Source organism: Silene latifolia, chromosome 6 (genome assembly GCF_048544455.1).
Source record: "Silene latifolia isolate original U9 population chromosome 6, ASM4854445v1, whole genome shotgun sequence".
In the NCBI taxonomy this organism is placed as follows: Eukaryota; Viridiplantae; Streptophyta; class Magnoliopsida; order Caryophyllales; family Caryophyllaceae; genus Silene; species Silene latifolia.
Window position 1 is genome coordinate 122033135 of NC_133531.1, and position 16360 is coordinate 122049494.

At 33.3% G+C, this 16360-nt stretch overlaps 1 protein-coding gene across 1 annotated transcript; it reads left to right on the forward strand.

The window, feature by feature from the left end:
- Nucleotides 1–12981: 12981 nt before the first annotated feature.
- On the forward strand, nt 12982–14307 carry LOC141588595 (vinorine synthase-like). The gene has a single exon (XM_074410027.1). It carries the CDS (start codon nt 12982–12984, stop codon nt 14305–14307), a length of 1326 nt encoding a protein of 441 aa, XP_074266128.1.
- The last annotated feature ends 2053 nt before the right edge of the window (nt 14308–16360 follow it).

Sequence of the window (16360 nt, forward strand, 5' to 3'; positions counted from 1 at the left end):
CTTCATCGTCTCTTTTCTTCTTAAGAGTTTTTGCTAAGGCTTTCTGGTAGGCTTTTTGGTAAGCCGCCTTAATCTCTTCTTCGCTCATATCCTCAACATCTAGGGAATCTTCTTCCGCCCATAAATTGATGACAGCATCAATTTCCTTTCTTCTTCGACTTTTATCAGCTTTTTCCTTATCTTCTATGTAAGAGGTTAACTTACTTTTCAATAAATTAATTGTGATGATGGAGTTAAGTTCACCTTTTGCATCAACCTCCATCATTGTCTTCCAAAATTTGGAATAAGACCTATTTTTAAGACAGAATAGATCTTGGGTATAACCCGTTGTAGGAACTACTCCCCATATCCATGGAATGGAGAACTCCATAAAAAATTTTAAATCCTCAGGAATATAATCCTGACCAGAGGGCTTAAGCCCTTGCCATTTTTCAAAATACTCTTTAAAGAGTTCTGGAAGAATTGCGGGGGTGGTGCCATAAAAATTCCACCATTTAATAAACCATGAAGGTCCAATTTATATTGTCCACATTGATTTTAATAAACCATGTATGAGTTTGAAACTCATTTTCATATAATAATGCCTTATCAAAGGCCTGGATATAATCCCAGTAATTATATTTCATTTGAATATTATTAACCATAATCGGTTTTTCTTCCATGGGGGATATTCCCCATTCATTTATGGGATGTATTTTCCCAATAATAATTTTTGAGAACTTAATCGATTCTCCTGCATAAAAATGTTTAAAAGTACAGTCATTATTCTTAAGAATCTCTTCATAGAAGAGTCTGTACTTGTATGTTTCCTGGGTATAACCCAGTTTACCAAGATATCTCTTTCGCAGATACCAGGGATTTGCTTCCCATTCTTTATCAGATTCATTCAGAAGGAGTATAACTCTTTCTTCTTTATTATTGAGGATCATATCATCCTCTTTCTTAATAATAGTTTGTACTGCTGATGAGTACGAAGAAGAACTTCCGGGTATATCCGGTCTCCTTATTACTTCTGATCTGTTGGTTTCCATTGCAACCAACCTTTGATTACCATATTGAACAAGGATGTTAGGTCCTTGTCCCCGTCCTCTACCTCTAACAGAGGTTCCTCTGCCTCTTCCTCTGGAAGAGGTTCCTCGTCCTCTATAAGAGGATAAGTCCATACGAAATATTTCTGCATAAGAATGATAAACAACCATAATTAAAAGTATATGACAGTTTTAATTATATATATATCCTTCTATATCAAGGATTTCATTACTTTGTAAACGATATAGTTCTAAAGTACTATATTTACAGTCCAAATAATAGGCTGAAAGCCTTTTTCTTAAAGATTGTTTAAAACTAGGCCTTGGCCTTAAAAAGCGCCATTGATAACTTATAATTGTCTGACGTCTTATTCTTTGTAAATAATGTTGGTATGTAATGTTGATCATAGGTTTTATCTTTTGCAAAAAATATTGATACCTTTCTTTTTGCAAATTATACATCATAGATATTCTCTGGTTAAAAAATCAGGAAGGTGATTATCTTCACCTTTTTTATAAATAATTTGAAAATCAAAAGGTGCCAAATGAGATTGCCATCTTGCAAACATTTGTTTTGACACATCATGTTTAAAATCTTTTGTAAACATATATTTAGTCATGCTTTTACAATCCGTCTTTACTATAAAAGGTTTATTGTATAGATCATCTTGAAATTTTAAAATACATTTAACAATAGCTAATACCTCTTTAGCTATGGTAGCATAATTACCTTGAGCCTTATTCCATTTACCTGAATAAAATCATATAAGGAGCTCTTTTTTAGTTACTGGTTCTATTTGTTTTAATATACCACCATACCCCTTTTCTGAGGCATCTGTTTCCACAATTTTCTCCCAATGGGGATTAGCTAAAGATAAACAAGGCAAAGATATAACTTTAGCTTTAATCTTTCTAACAGTGTTTGTATGATCCTCTGTCCAAGAAGTTGCATTCTTTTTTAATCTATCATACAAGATTGCCGTATCTTCCTCAATATTTTTATAATAAGGAGATATATAATTAAGACTTCCTAAAAATCTTTGTAATTGAGTTTTATCTAATATCTTATCTGGAAATTTTGATCCAAATTCAATACTTCTGTTAATAGGAATTATACTTCCTTTTTCTATATTATGGCCAAGAAATCTTATCTTGGTTTGAAAAAGTGACATTTTTGGCTTAGAAATTACTAAACCATTTCGAATAATAATTTTTTGAAAAATATCTAAATGCTTAAAATGTGTTTCAATAGTTTTAGAAAAAATTAATATGTCATCAATATAAACAATAATAAATTCTACATAATCATTAAAGATTTCATTCATAATCTTCTGAAATTCAGAAGGAGCATTTTTCAAGCCAAATGGCATGACATTCCATTCATATTGACCAAATGGAACATTAAAAGCTGTTTTATACCTATCATCTGGATGTATTTGTATTTGCCAATATCCAGATTTTAAATCAAATTTAGAAAATATAACAGAGTCATACAATCTATCCAATAAATCTTTTTTATTAGGTATAGGATATCTAATCCATTTCAATACCTTGTTTAAGGGTTTATAATTGATAACAAGTCTAGGGACACCCCTTTCTTGCTCTGTGTGCTTATTAACATAAAAAGCCGTACACGACCATGGTGATTTAGAGGCAGTTATTAATTTTTTATCTAATAAAGAGGCTATCTCCTTTTGACATAAGGTTAAATATTCCGAGTTCATTTGACAGGGCCTTGCCTTAGTTGGAATATTTTTCTCATCAAAGTCTGCTTCATAAGGAAGAGTTACCACATGTTTCTTCCTATCCCAAAATGCAGAGGGATGATCTCCACATATTGTAGTAGCAAAAGTATTACTTAATAAAGTAATTTTACTTTGCAATTTAGAGTTCTGTAATTTTTCATCAAGAGTTATCATTGTAACTTCGTGTTTTAGAAAATTTAATTGTCTTTCTTTATTTATCAAATGATCATATATTTGATGTAAAACCTTAGTAATGGGTTTGGTAATAAATTTAAAAGTAATAGAATCTCCTTTATAAGTAGCAATTATTTTTTCATTATCCACATGAGTTATAGGATAAAGTTGATTAATAAAAGGAGTTCCTAGTATAACTGGGGTAGTTAACTTATCTTTTACTAATAGAAAAGATGAAGGAATACATTTATTATCCACACAAATGTATGCCTTGGGGATTTTGAATTCAATATTTAATTTATCTCCTCCTGCATGAGAAAGAGTATGAGAGGTTTTCTCAAAATATTTAGTTGGAATTAATCCTTCTTGAATAACATTTAAATCAGCTCCACTGTCTACAAGAGCAATTAAATTATTTTCAAAATAATTATTAATTTTTAAATTGATTCTTATATACCATTTTTGGTGAATAATAGACTCTACTGTCTGTAAAAACTCTGAAGTAGGTTTTTCAGAAATTATTTGATCCATTTCAGGTTTCTCTATATTTTTATCATTACCTATAATATGTTCCAAGTCATTACTTAGACTTAATTCTTTATCTTGATTAAGAATTTGTAACATTTCAAGATTAGATATTCTCATATCTTGACTTTTTGTTTCTTCACGAATATCTCTTATTTCTGTTTTGAGACTCTCTATCTCTTTAAGAACATCTTGTAAAGATGTAGGTTGAGAACTTAATTTCTTGTGCTTTATTATTTTAAAAAGTTCATTCATAGTATAAGGTTCTTTATTACTATTTTGGGTTTTTAATAAATTATTAGAACTGTTAGAACTACTAGGTTCTTTACCCATTAGATCAAGAATCTTTGATCTAGCTTCTGGATCTTTAAGTTTTTGTAAAATCTCAATCCAGTGGTGAGATTCTAACACATTAATTTTTTGATCTTCAAATTGAGATATTAAATTATAAAGATCATTTTCTTCTTTTACACAAGGTTTATTCTGAGAACATGGTTCACATTCTGAACTAGAAGTATCAGAGGAATCGGATAAATATGAATCTTCATCCATTAATTTTACTTCATTCTCAGAGGATGAACTAGAACTATCTGATTTATCATTTGTAAGAAGTATTTTATATAGCTCATCTTTAGTTTGTTCATCAATATTAAGGGTAGAAATCTTTTTCTTTACCCAACAATTTTTTGCTATGTGTCCTACCTTATTGCATTTGTAACATACAACTGGGTTTTCCCACTTTTTTGATTTCTTATATGACTTTCTTAAGGCTTTTCTTTCAGACTTTTTATCTAATCTTGCTTGTGAATAATGATGCTTTCTCCTTTTTCTTTTATAAAAAGGATGATCATTAAAATTCTTTTTATTATATTTTTTCTTTTTAGGATATGGTACATCCATTCCAAACTGGTTGCAAAATTCTCCTAATTGATTCTTCTCAAGAAGATTTTGCTTTTTTAATTGTTGGTTTAATTTAAGCTCATTACATAAATTTAAACCTTCTTGTATACAAGTTCCAATTAGACTACCATAAGTATAGTTATCATAAGGGATAGATGTATATCCATTTCTAAGATTATTTCTAACCCTTTCAGCAAATAAATGAGGTAAGCCATCAATAAATTTTGACTTCCAATGTTCACTTGACGCTTCAGGGAGTTCCATGACTCTACTTAGAAACGTGTCTTTATACCATCTAAAATCAGTAAGAGTTTTACATCTCAGATTCTGTAAAAGAGTTCTGATGTTTTCATTATTATCAGAATATCTCCCCGTAAAATGTTCGACTATATTAATTACTAATGTGTACACTGCATTTTCCTTTTGTGTACCATCCGGCATCTCAATTTTTGTATTCATAATTAATGTTTTAGCCTCATTTGAAAGGAAATTATCCCACCAACCTTTTAGTTGGCCTGTAAATCCTGCTGCAATCATTTTAGCGACAGTTACATCACTATTATCAGCCATTTTACACATAGTACCATACATCATAATTCTGTGGATGTGATTATAAATTTGTTTATCTGTAAATCCATCAATGTTCCATTCATAAATACATTTCCCACTATAACTATTATTTAACTGGAATTCTTGTTCTTCATGTAAAACATCTATTGGTGAAGGTCTATTGTAATAATATAACCTTTGATAAGGCTTGTCTGCCCATCTTCTATCCATTCTGTTTAATTCATCTCTTATGACTTCTTTATGATTACTTTCATTATCATAAAGGTTTTCCACAAACTTATTAAGAGTTTGTAACTTTAGTTTATCTAATTTTGCTTTAAGATTAGCTTCAATTTGTTTACTCAAATCTTCTTGCTCTTTATAAGCTTTTTCCCAATTAAGAGGAGCTTTTGTTATAAAATTTGAAATTTCAGGAGGACTTTGAACACTTACTCCTGAAGGTGCTGATCTTAAAGAGATTATCTTTTCTTTACTAATAGGATTTTGCATATTTTGTTTTTGAGTTATTACATCCATTTTTTTATGCAAAGAACTTAAATGTTCTCCAACTATATTTAATACTAAATTAGCATAATTATTTTGTTCTATTAACACATTTAATTGTGTTGGCTTTATTGGAAATTCATCATCTTTGGCTATAAATCGTTTTGATATTGGAGTAAAAATACATGTACTATGACGAAATTGTTCTAATGGAGGATAAACATTCTTTATTATCCTATCATCAGGTAATTCATATGCTCTTTCTAGCATAGAAATATGAGGTTCTATAAACATAGAATTAAACCAAGTTCCAAAATACATAATTTGATTATGAGAAGAACAATACTCATAAAACTCATCCTGGAGTTTTCTTTGCTGGTCTCTATTAAAATGCTTAAAAAACCAGGTTCTAAATTTTTCCCATTTAGGTGAATTAAATTCTTTTTTAATTAAGCACCTAGCTTTGCTTCCAAAGCTAAAATCTATTTTTCCACTCTTATCCATTAAGACCATTATAACTCATTTGAGACAAGGTCTCGAATTGAGGTTCATTTGTATGCCCTCTTATGATATTATCATTATATCGTTTAAATTCATTTATTCTTACTTCTTGAAGATTTTCATCTTCTTCTTCTCTTATCTGAGAAGTAGAAGCTCTAGATGGTAAAGGTCTTTCTATTTCGTATTCTATAGGAGAAATAAATGATCTTACCGAGTTAGATCTAGAAATTCTAGAAGATTTATCTTTTAATAAAGGTATTTGATTATCAAAAATCAAATTAACAGATCTATCACCTGCTTGTGAAACATTTAATAAATTTGTATCAATTATTGGTTTTGGCTTCATAGCCCTTTCTATTTTCCAATTTTCTGGAAAAGTTATTTCTTCCCACTTAATTTTTCTTCTTGTAGTTATATTTGATTTAGAAAAGTTAGACTCAATAATTATAGTCTCATTTAGATTTTTATCAGCTAACTTACAATGAGGATTCATTGTATATAAAGGTTTATAATATATTCTATAACAGATACAAATTACTTCTGACCCTGGAGCATAGTGATAACCATGGGTTTTAACATTTAAAGTCAGAGTATCTAAAATATTATTATCTATTAAAGAAACTGTCAAGTTTGGATGAACATCAAAATATACTGGTCCATGTGCCAGACTAGATTTTATTATTCCCATTATAGAGGATTTAAAGTCTAAATTTCTTCCATCTCTTAAAGCTGCTATAAAGCTTTCAGGTAATCCTTCTAATGTTAAAGGTTTAAAAGCTATTTGAACTAGCCCTATATGTATAAATTTGTATTCTTTTTTCCTATAAGGTTCTAGGTCTTTATTGTTTAGTAATTGTAAAAACATCTCTTCATCATCTAAAGAAACTGATTCTTCCGTAGTTTTTACTACTTGTTTTAATCCTAAGCTTTCAAAGAAGCCTAATTCATATATTTTATTAACTTCAATTTCTGGAATAGTCCATTTATTAAGCAGATCTAAATTTTTAGGTATATCTACCTCATAACTTGCACTGTTTTTAACAGTTTTCTTGTTATTAAAAACATGTTTTATCAAACTCATAAGGATTAACAAGTATGTTGAACTATAACTTTCTAAATTTCTTAATTAATCTTACTTCCATGGCTCTGATACCAAAGGTGACGGTGACCAGGACACGACGGTATATATATATATATATATATATATATATATATATATATATATATATATATATATATATATATATATATATATATATATATATATATATATATAGAGGCAAGTTCTAATGAGTCCATCTAAAATGGTGAGTCCACTAAGTCCTAATCCTAGCCATTGATCTCTAAAATTGATGGTTGAGATTTTACAATTCTAAGATGAAAACTTTAATGTTTTATAACTGAAACTTTAATTTATTAGTTTAACTTTAATTCTTTTACAATTATAAGTTTAACTTTTATGAATGAAATTTTAATGCTAAAAGTTGAAACTTTAATTTTTTTGGCCAATTTTTAATATTAAAATTTGAATTCATTTAATTTTACAAATTTATAAATGTAACTTTAATGTTTTACGAATGAAACTTTAATGCTAAAAATTGAAACTTTAATTTTTTTTAACTAATTTTTAATATTAAACTTTGAATTCATTTATTTTTACAGATTTATAAATATAACTTTAATGTTTTACGAATGAAACTTTAATGCTAAAAATTGAAACTTTAATTTTTTAGACAATATAAAATATAAAAATTTGAATTTAGTTAATTTTACTGGTTTATAATTTTTTTAAATTGTCAGTTTTTGAATATAACTTTAATGTTTTACGAGTGAAACTTTAATGCTAAAATGTGTAACTTTAATTTTTTTAGACCATTTTTTAATATAAAAATTTGTTTTAGTGAAATAATGTACTTGGGACTAATATTTATTTAATTTAACTAATTTTTAACTATAACTTTAATGATATACGAGTGAAACTTTAATGCTTTAAAATGAAACTTTAGTCCATATAAACGTAACTTTAATTTAAGTCCTTAATAAATATAATTAGTCCATATCAACGTAACTTTGAGTCCATATAAACGCAACTTTAGTCCATATAAACGTAACTTTAGTCCATATAAATGTAACTTTAACACATGCTGCTGAAACTTTATTTTAATAACCACCAACATCACCAACTCCAACCACCCAACCCATGACCATGAGACCACGACCACCGCCACCGCCTCTGACCACCAGCCATGGCGTCCCCTGCAACAACCGCCATCACGCACCACCAATATGAAAAAAAAAAAAAAAAAGGAAAGAGGCGAGAAAGATTTGAAAAAGAAAAAAAAAAAAAAAAAAGAGAAGGGAAATAGGCAGAAGAAACAACAGCCACCAACACCTCTATATGACCCACTAGAGCACCACGACAACCACCACCGTAATCTGAAAAAGCAAAAAAAAGGAGAGAAGGGAGAGGCGATAGAGGCGGCAGCCACCAAAACCCCCACATGACCCACCACAACAAAAACATAGAAAGGAGTGGTGTTGGTGTCGGGGTGGCGGTCTAGAGGGGCAGCGGAGGACGAAGGGCGGCGCGCACGAAGGGGCGTGGCGGAAGTAGGGCGCGCAGATGTGGTAGTAGTTGTCGAAGAAGGTGGGTAAGTGTAGTGGGTGATGAAACGGGTAGGGGCTGCCGGTGGCGGCGGCGGCGGCGTCGAGTTGGGCTAGTGAGATGGGACGGAGAGAGAAAGGAGGAAGAGAGGGAAAGGGAGGAAGAGAGAGAAGAAGCAGGAAGTGAAATGAACAAAAATTAGGGTTTGAGTGTTTTATATAGAGTTTTTTTTTTCAGATTCAATCTTAACCCTTAATTTTGTTCTAATTTAATGGTTTAGATTAGGACTCATGGACTCACTTAAGGAAGGTGGACTCATTTGAACCTAATTCTATATATATATATATATATATATATATATATATATATATATATATATATATATATATATATATATATATATATATATATATATATATATAGATTTAGGATCCGGTGAGAACGAACACTCGGTGAGAACGGTGAGAACGAACTATCTAGCCCATTATTAATAACAAACGCACTATAAGCCCACCCCATTATTAACAACACTACCCAAAGCCCAAATCCCAAATCCCAAATCCAAATCCTATTCATCCTAATTTACGTTTACCACCAGAATCCGGCGACCATCACCGACACCAAGCTCTGTCACTGACCGCCATTGACAATACGCTGGCACCGAGATGACCACCGTTATCGCCCTCCTTCGCATCCCACTTTGCATACCTTTCGCCCTTATTCCGCATCCAAATTCGCCGACAGTGGCTGATTGGAAATGAGTCCCTCACAACCCATTTAATCACCTCGCACACTCGACGCCGCCACCACCAGACGCCGACGACCACTAATGTCAACATAAAAAGGCCGGTAAAGGCGTGGACCACCGTCGTCGGTTCATTTTTGGTCGCCGTTTATCAGCCAATACTACACTCCCATCATATTTGACGCATCACAAAATTCCATTGTCCTGCCGACCGAGCTCCGACAATACCCTCCCCTTCGTTGGTTTCCCGTTATTTCAATGTATCTACACCAATTATTGATGTATCTAACCACTAATTTAATGTATCTTAATATAGATACACAAAATTAATCACTAGGTGCATATTAATTGGTTCCAGATACATAAATATATTAACCAGATGCATGATTTTCGTGTTTTTCAAATCGGAGATTTTAGTGTATAGGTGAGCAATGATGATGGCAGAGGGAGTATGGACGTTTTTAAGGGAGGCAATTCGCTGCTATTTAATGAATCAAAGGGAGTTTCACCATTAATGATTGGATCTAGAAGTGTTGTTTGATGTCAGCCATTGATGATGATTAGATTAATTGTTGATTGATTTGAGGGATTTTCTGGGGAAATGATTTGGGAAGCAGTGAAGAGAATAAGGGTAATAGCCGACTTGGATGGGTTCTTTCCGGCGCGACTATCAGCGGTGGCTGGTGGTGGTTGTGACGTGTAGTGGTGGTGATGGATGGGAAGAAGTGAAACCGGCGGTGGTGTTGGTCGTGGATCAGAATGAGGGAGAGGGAAGTTAAAATGTGATTGAGTGAATCAGTGAATGTGAGAGATGAAGTTTGGATGTCAGCAAGACGCGCGTGAAATTTTATTATAAATATCGTTCTCACCGTTCTCACTAAATAGTCGTTCTCACCGGATCCCATCCCTCTCTCTCTCTCTCTCTCTCTCTCTCTATATATATATATATATATATATATATATATATATATATATATATATATATATATATATATATATATATATATAGTTCTATTAGATGAGTAAATTTTTACAAATTATGCCATGACAAACCCAATCAATACTATACTATATATTAATTCCAGAAACCAAGAGATTTCAATGTAATTAAATAAATCTATACACATTAATTATACTATATAGTTTTAAATCGCTAGCGCCGTGTGATGGACCTGAACAAGGGATTTCAATGTAAATATTATATAATTTTAGTTAAAAGTATAAATTTAGAGAATATTAGAATATGGCGAGTTTCCTTAAAATAATTGGGTCCCACTTATGGTATTAATTAGTATAAATATGTTAATTATTTAACATACATAAATATAATATAAATATATATTATATTTTGGAAACTATTTAAAGGTAAGTAAATTAATTCATATTTCAAAACAAATATATATTGCATAATTAATTAGATTTGTAATTTAATTAGTAAATAATAATGATTGCTCTTAAATAATATTCTAATCTAATATTTCAGATTTATTTAAATATATAACTTTAATGCAACTAGATAATCAACTATTATGATAGTAACCTTCCATGTGAGTAGTAAAAGCAATAATAATATATGGCAACGGGAGTAGTGAAAGTCATACTGGCAGCAATGAGAGTAGTGAAATTAATAATAATAAATGCGGGAGTAGTGAAAGAAAATATAATGACGGCGGGAGAAGCGAAAGTAGTAGCACATCACATGTAATGAAAGTAACAATAGGAACAACGGAAAGAGTATAAAAAATTAACTAACAGTTTGATTTTAAGTAAATATTAATTTATTTAAATATACGAGCTTGACAAAATTAACGGGTTAACCGTAAAAATAGCAGGATTAGTAAAACAAACAACAGTAACCGAAGAAGTAGTGAACGTAATAGTATTAACAGAGGATGTAGTGAAAGTAATAATATTAACATCGGGAGAAGTGAACGTGTCTCATAATTTGTTGATTAATTTTACCTCTCATCATAATTTCAATATATAAATTGTAAATGTATGTGTTAACCAAATTTAGAGAAATCATATTTCATAAAAAATAAAATTTAAATGTTAAATAAAGGTAGCCCGGGCGTAGCCGGACATCAAACCTAGTTCGCTAAATTCCAGAAAACAAAAAATAGAATGTAGCCATGAAGAATAGAAGACAAGACTTCCTACCAATTGGTACGATAAATAACCACTATACTAATTCTCTTATTTTGATAATTTTTTTTTTTTGGGTGTAAGGTAAATATATATTCATCTAAAAAAAATTGCAGTTTTCATCATATGTTTTCCAGTTACATTGAACACTCAACTACAGCCACTATAAACAAACGGAAAATTCACGTGGTACCCCTAAACTTTACCACTTGCACATGGTACCCAATATTTTAAGTTTGTGTACATAATACCCCCATGTTTGATTTTTATGCACAACATGCCTTTTTTGTCGCTATAAAAAATTCAAATGAGCATAACTCCTAGACCGGAATTCAGATTCAGCAAAATCTTTTTTCTAAAATTATTATTTCACCATAATATACGATTTGAGAAAAAAAATTGTCGATCGACATTTTATACGGTTTTTTCTTATCAAAAATCTCAAATCAACCATATCTTCGATTTTAAATTTTCGAATGACCATTTTCTTTTTATCAATCTGTAGATCTCGAAGAGGACATCAATTTGGAAAAAGAAAAAATTAGTCAATTCCGATTTCTAGTTTATGATTTATGCTCAATTAAAAATTTTAAGAACGATAAAAAGGGCACGTTGTGCTTGAAAATCAAATCTCAAGGATATCACGTGCACAAATTTAAAAAGTTGGGTACCACATGAAAAATGACAAAGTTCGAGGGTACCACGTGAATTTTCCGATAAACAAAAGAATAGACAACATGAAATACTATAGCTAACACTTGACCATCTCTAGCCAGATGAACTCCTTATCAATCAGCCTAATTTCATTTCATTATCACCTTGCGGTATTTTGATAATTATATGTAATAAAATTTATTTGATAAAGGCCTCGACCTATAGTTAATTTAGCGGACTCCTAATCCACCCTCATGGGCCCTTTTAATTACCCCCCTAATTACTCCTTAGGGCCGGCCCTGCATTTAATGGTGATGAGTATAGACAATGTAAGTGGTGATGGTAAAAATAAATTCTTAATCCTCCTCATACTAAAAGAATAAGAGAGACCAAAAAATTTTCCACCTAAATGAATTAGGCTGTAATTAGGTTTTCATTATACTCCGTATCATATATGTAATTGGACTTTTATCATATCATATCTGTAACTTGGGCTTTCATATGGGAGTATTGAGTTTCGCACACATTTTAAGTTTGCAACACAATTATCACAAAATTATTCTCACGGTAAGTTAATAGAGTTATTGCATGAATCCAAGGGTAATGTTCTAAAGTTTAATTCCTTATTTAGCTTTTATAATTGGGTTCTCATCCATTTTTTAAAGACGGATGTATTGGGTTTTGATCCGATCGTGTGAAGTCGACGCCCCTAGTAATATCTCCTCTAGCCTCGAACAAATCAAAATTACGAATGGGCAGTGCTAATATTTAAAGTATTCGCTTGCTCGGGGACCTCGTGGTACTATTCGCTTGCTAATATTCAGGTTTAAAACTCAATTCTGTTGCATGCACTCCAATCAACAAATTAAGTTTTACGGAAATTAGGAAACTTAGTGTAAAGTTACGATGAATGATCCCCAAGTGAAACAAAAATCATGTGAATTCATAAAACCATTGAACCCAACTTCTCCAAAACACAAACACTTTGTTTTGTCTTTCATAGATCAAAACTTCCCACCAGTTCATTTGCCTTTACTTTTGATTTACCCTAGTTGGGATTCTCCTATAAGATCTTCTGACGATATTATCAGCACCTTAAAAACATCCCTTTCTGAGACCCTAACAATATTCTACCCTCTTGCCGGTCGTTGCATAGGCCAAACCACGGTCTCATGCAACGATCAAGGGGTACCTTTCATTGAGACGGTCGTCAATTGCCGTCTCGACGATGTTCTCAACTCCCCTACAAAAATTGACGTGTTGAGCAAGTTACTACCCCCCATGGATTTATTCTCTTTTGGGCAACTCCCTATTTCTGAGGTTCTCCCTCTTGCATTTCAAATCAATATATTTGCATGTGGTGGGGTAGTCATTGGGTGCTACATGCTCCACAAACTCCTTGATGCAGCCTCAATTAGTACTTTTCTAAACTATTGGGCTGGCCATGCCAAAAACCGCGATTTAGACCTGCTTCGGCCCAATTTTGATGCTGCGGTCACCGCCTTTCCCCCGCCTAGTTCCAATGTAGACGACACCACGATTGAAAATAGCGGTGGTGGGAACCCCGGTATAGCCATGCTATGGAACCGTCTTGGTTCAATCAAAGTCGTCGTTAAGAGCTTCATATTCAACAACGCAACCATAAAGAAACTCAAGGTTGATGGGTCAAGTAAAGTGGTCCCTACCCCAACCAGTTTCGAGGCTGTGGTCGGGTTCGTGTGGCAACACGTTATGCCAGCGGGTCCCAGTGTTGTTTCATTTAGTGCGAACATTAGGAATAGAACAATACCCCCGTTGCCTAGGGAGAGTATGGGTAATTTGCTCATAGGTTTGCACCCAAGGGTCGATAAGCGGGGCGAACTAACCGATCTTGTAAAGGAGATCCATAATGAAGTATTGAAATTAGAACAGAAAGTTGAGAGTTTGAAGGGTGAAAATGGGGTGGATGCTTTTCTTGCATGTAGGGATAGTGGTTGCCCTGCGGGTACAACTCTGTATAATCTTTCTAGTTGGTGTAACCTTGGAATGGATCGGGTCGATTTCGGGTTTGGAAAGCCTAGTAAGATTATTCCATATGGTATGGTAAACCCTCTCCTAAGGAATTCTATAATGCTTGTTGATTATACTGATTGCAATGGTGATGGAATTGAAGTTTGGTTATTTTTGGAGGAGAAAGAAATGGAAATCTTAGAATCCAACCCACAATTCCTTGCATTTGCATCACCTACCTAGTTCTAGCACAAATTCTCATGGTAGATGGATGGTATTTTCAAAAAGTCCTCTCACAACAGATTAAAATAAGAGCAACGGGGGAGAGAGGGTTGTTAAAGATCTTTTTGAGAAGAACCTCACAAGCAAGATTTGTTATTCAAGTGTCCCCTTTATTTTTTTGTATGACTACTCCAAAAAATTATCATAGGAAAACCCGGTCATCAAAGGGTTGGACTACTACTCCGTATTAATTTCATTTTTATTTGTTCCTTCAATTAAACGATTCTGAGCCTAATTTATGTTTTACAGTCAATGGCGGATCTTAAATATTTGGGAAATTCTATGGTGTACCCTTGAGTTTTTGCGTTTTCCATGTTGTACCCCTGTTTTTTTTATATTCCACATTGTACCCCTGAATTCTTTACTTCATCCGTATAATGACCTCTTTCAACTCTCTCTTCACTCGTTGTCTCTCAAACTGTAACACCCCCATACTCCGAGTGCCTTACCAGGACCACTCAGGTATGAAGACATCACCATCTCGGTCGCCCGAGGTATGATAATCAAATAGACAAAACGGAAACAATATTTATTATAAATAGTTTAATGATAAATACAATCCTCAAAACCAAACCAAAGTACAATACATTATTCCAAACTATCTGTTCTCAACTGAAATGTAAATGAATGCTAAACTACAGCGGAAGACTCTATCGTCATGTCGTGGCCATCCCAGCCTATCCTAAAAGACTCATCTCTATACTGTTCAATATCCGCTCACCATCCCCGAATGGATCACCGCAGGTTTACAAAACAACACCGGGTCGATTACTAATCACACAATCAACATAAATAACAATAATAAGACAAACATACTACGAATCGTCACACACACATACACACACCACCAACTCCCATCATCTCAATATCGACCGTCCACCGGGACTACGCGATGGGGGACCGCATGCCGTTCCCACCTAAGCCCCGCTCATCGTACGAGCGATAACCCTGTCCATTAATGTGCACATCCCCTTTCGTGGCGGGTTCCACGAAGGGCGAAACTAGGGCGTGAGATCACTCCCGCAAGTGACCCCACTCAGCCGAGAACGCATCTCGAGAACCATCAACAAACACAACCACAATCACAATCACAATCACAATCATCATATCAAACAACTAACTACAGCACATCACCAATATCCCATTATGGGACTAATACTGAGTAGGAAATCCTACCTGGAAAGCACAACACGCAGACGGTATCTACAGCTGTATCAAAACGGCTCCTCTACGAATTCTCCTCCTACCATACAACACATAGATGCTACCATTCAAATACTACTCATAAAAACCCCCAATTCCTAAATTAGGGTTTCATCAATCTTAACAAAACATTATAGAAATTATATTAAAAGCTTACCCTCGACGCAAGGAATCCAACGACACGAACTACGATACGAACCGACCGTCTGAACTCCGGAAATTGTCAAGAACGCGATTGGGAAGAAGAACTAGTTGCTTTTCTCTTAAACAGTTTTAGGTTTTGTAAAAAGTGATTTAAACAATTACGAATATGTTTAAATACCTTAATCGCGTAATTAACAAAACCCGAGAAAACTCCCCGAAAACCGGGACACTCGATCGAGTACCCAAGGCACTCGATCGAGTACCCCCCTACTCGATCGAGTGCCCCAGCTACTCGATCGAGTACCCAACAGTCAGAAACTATTTTATTCCGCAACTTGCCCATACTCGACAGAGTAAGGGCTACTCGATAGAGTACCCCAAGACATATAAATACGGAGTATTACAGTCTTCCCTCCTTAAAAGGAACTTCGTCCCCGAAGTTCAAACCACTACTAAAACAAAGGTACTCCAAAACATTCCCGACTCAACAACCAAAACAAAACTCAATATAAAACACGCTACTTACCCAACTCATCCCGACAACCTACCGACGCAACATATAAAAAGGTGTATAAAACTCTTAGAAACTGCTCGCGATCATCTCCTACCCCCCTAAAAGAAACAAGGTTACGTCCCCGTAACCATACATACCTGATCAAAAAGGAAG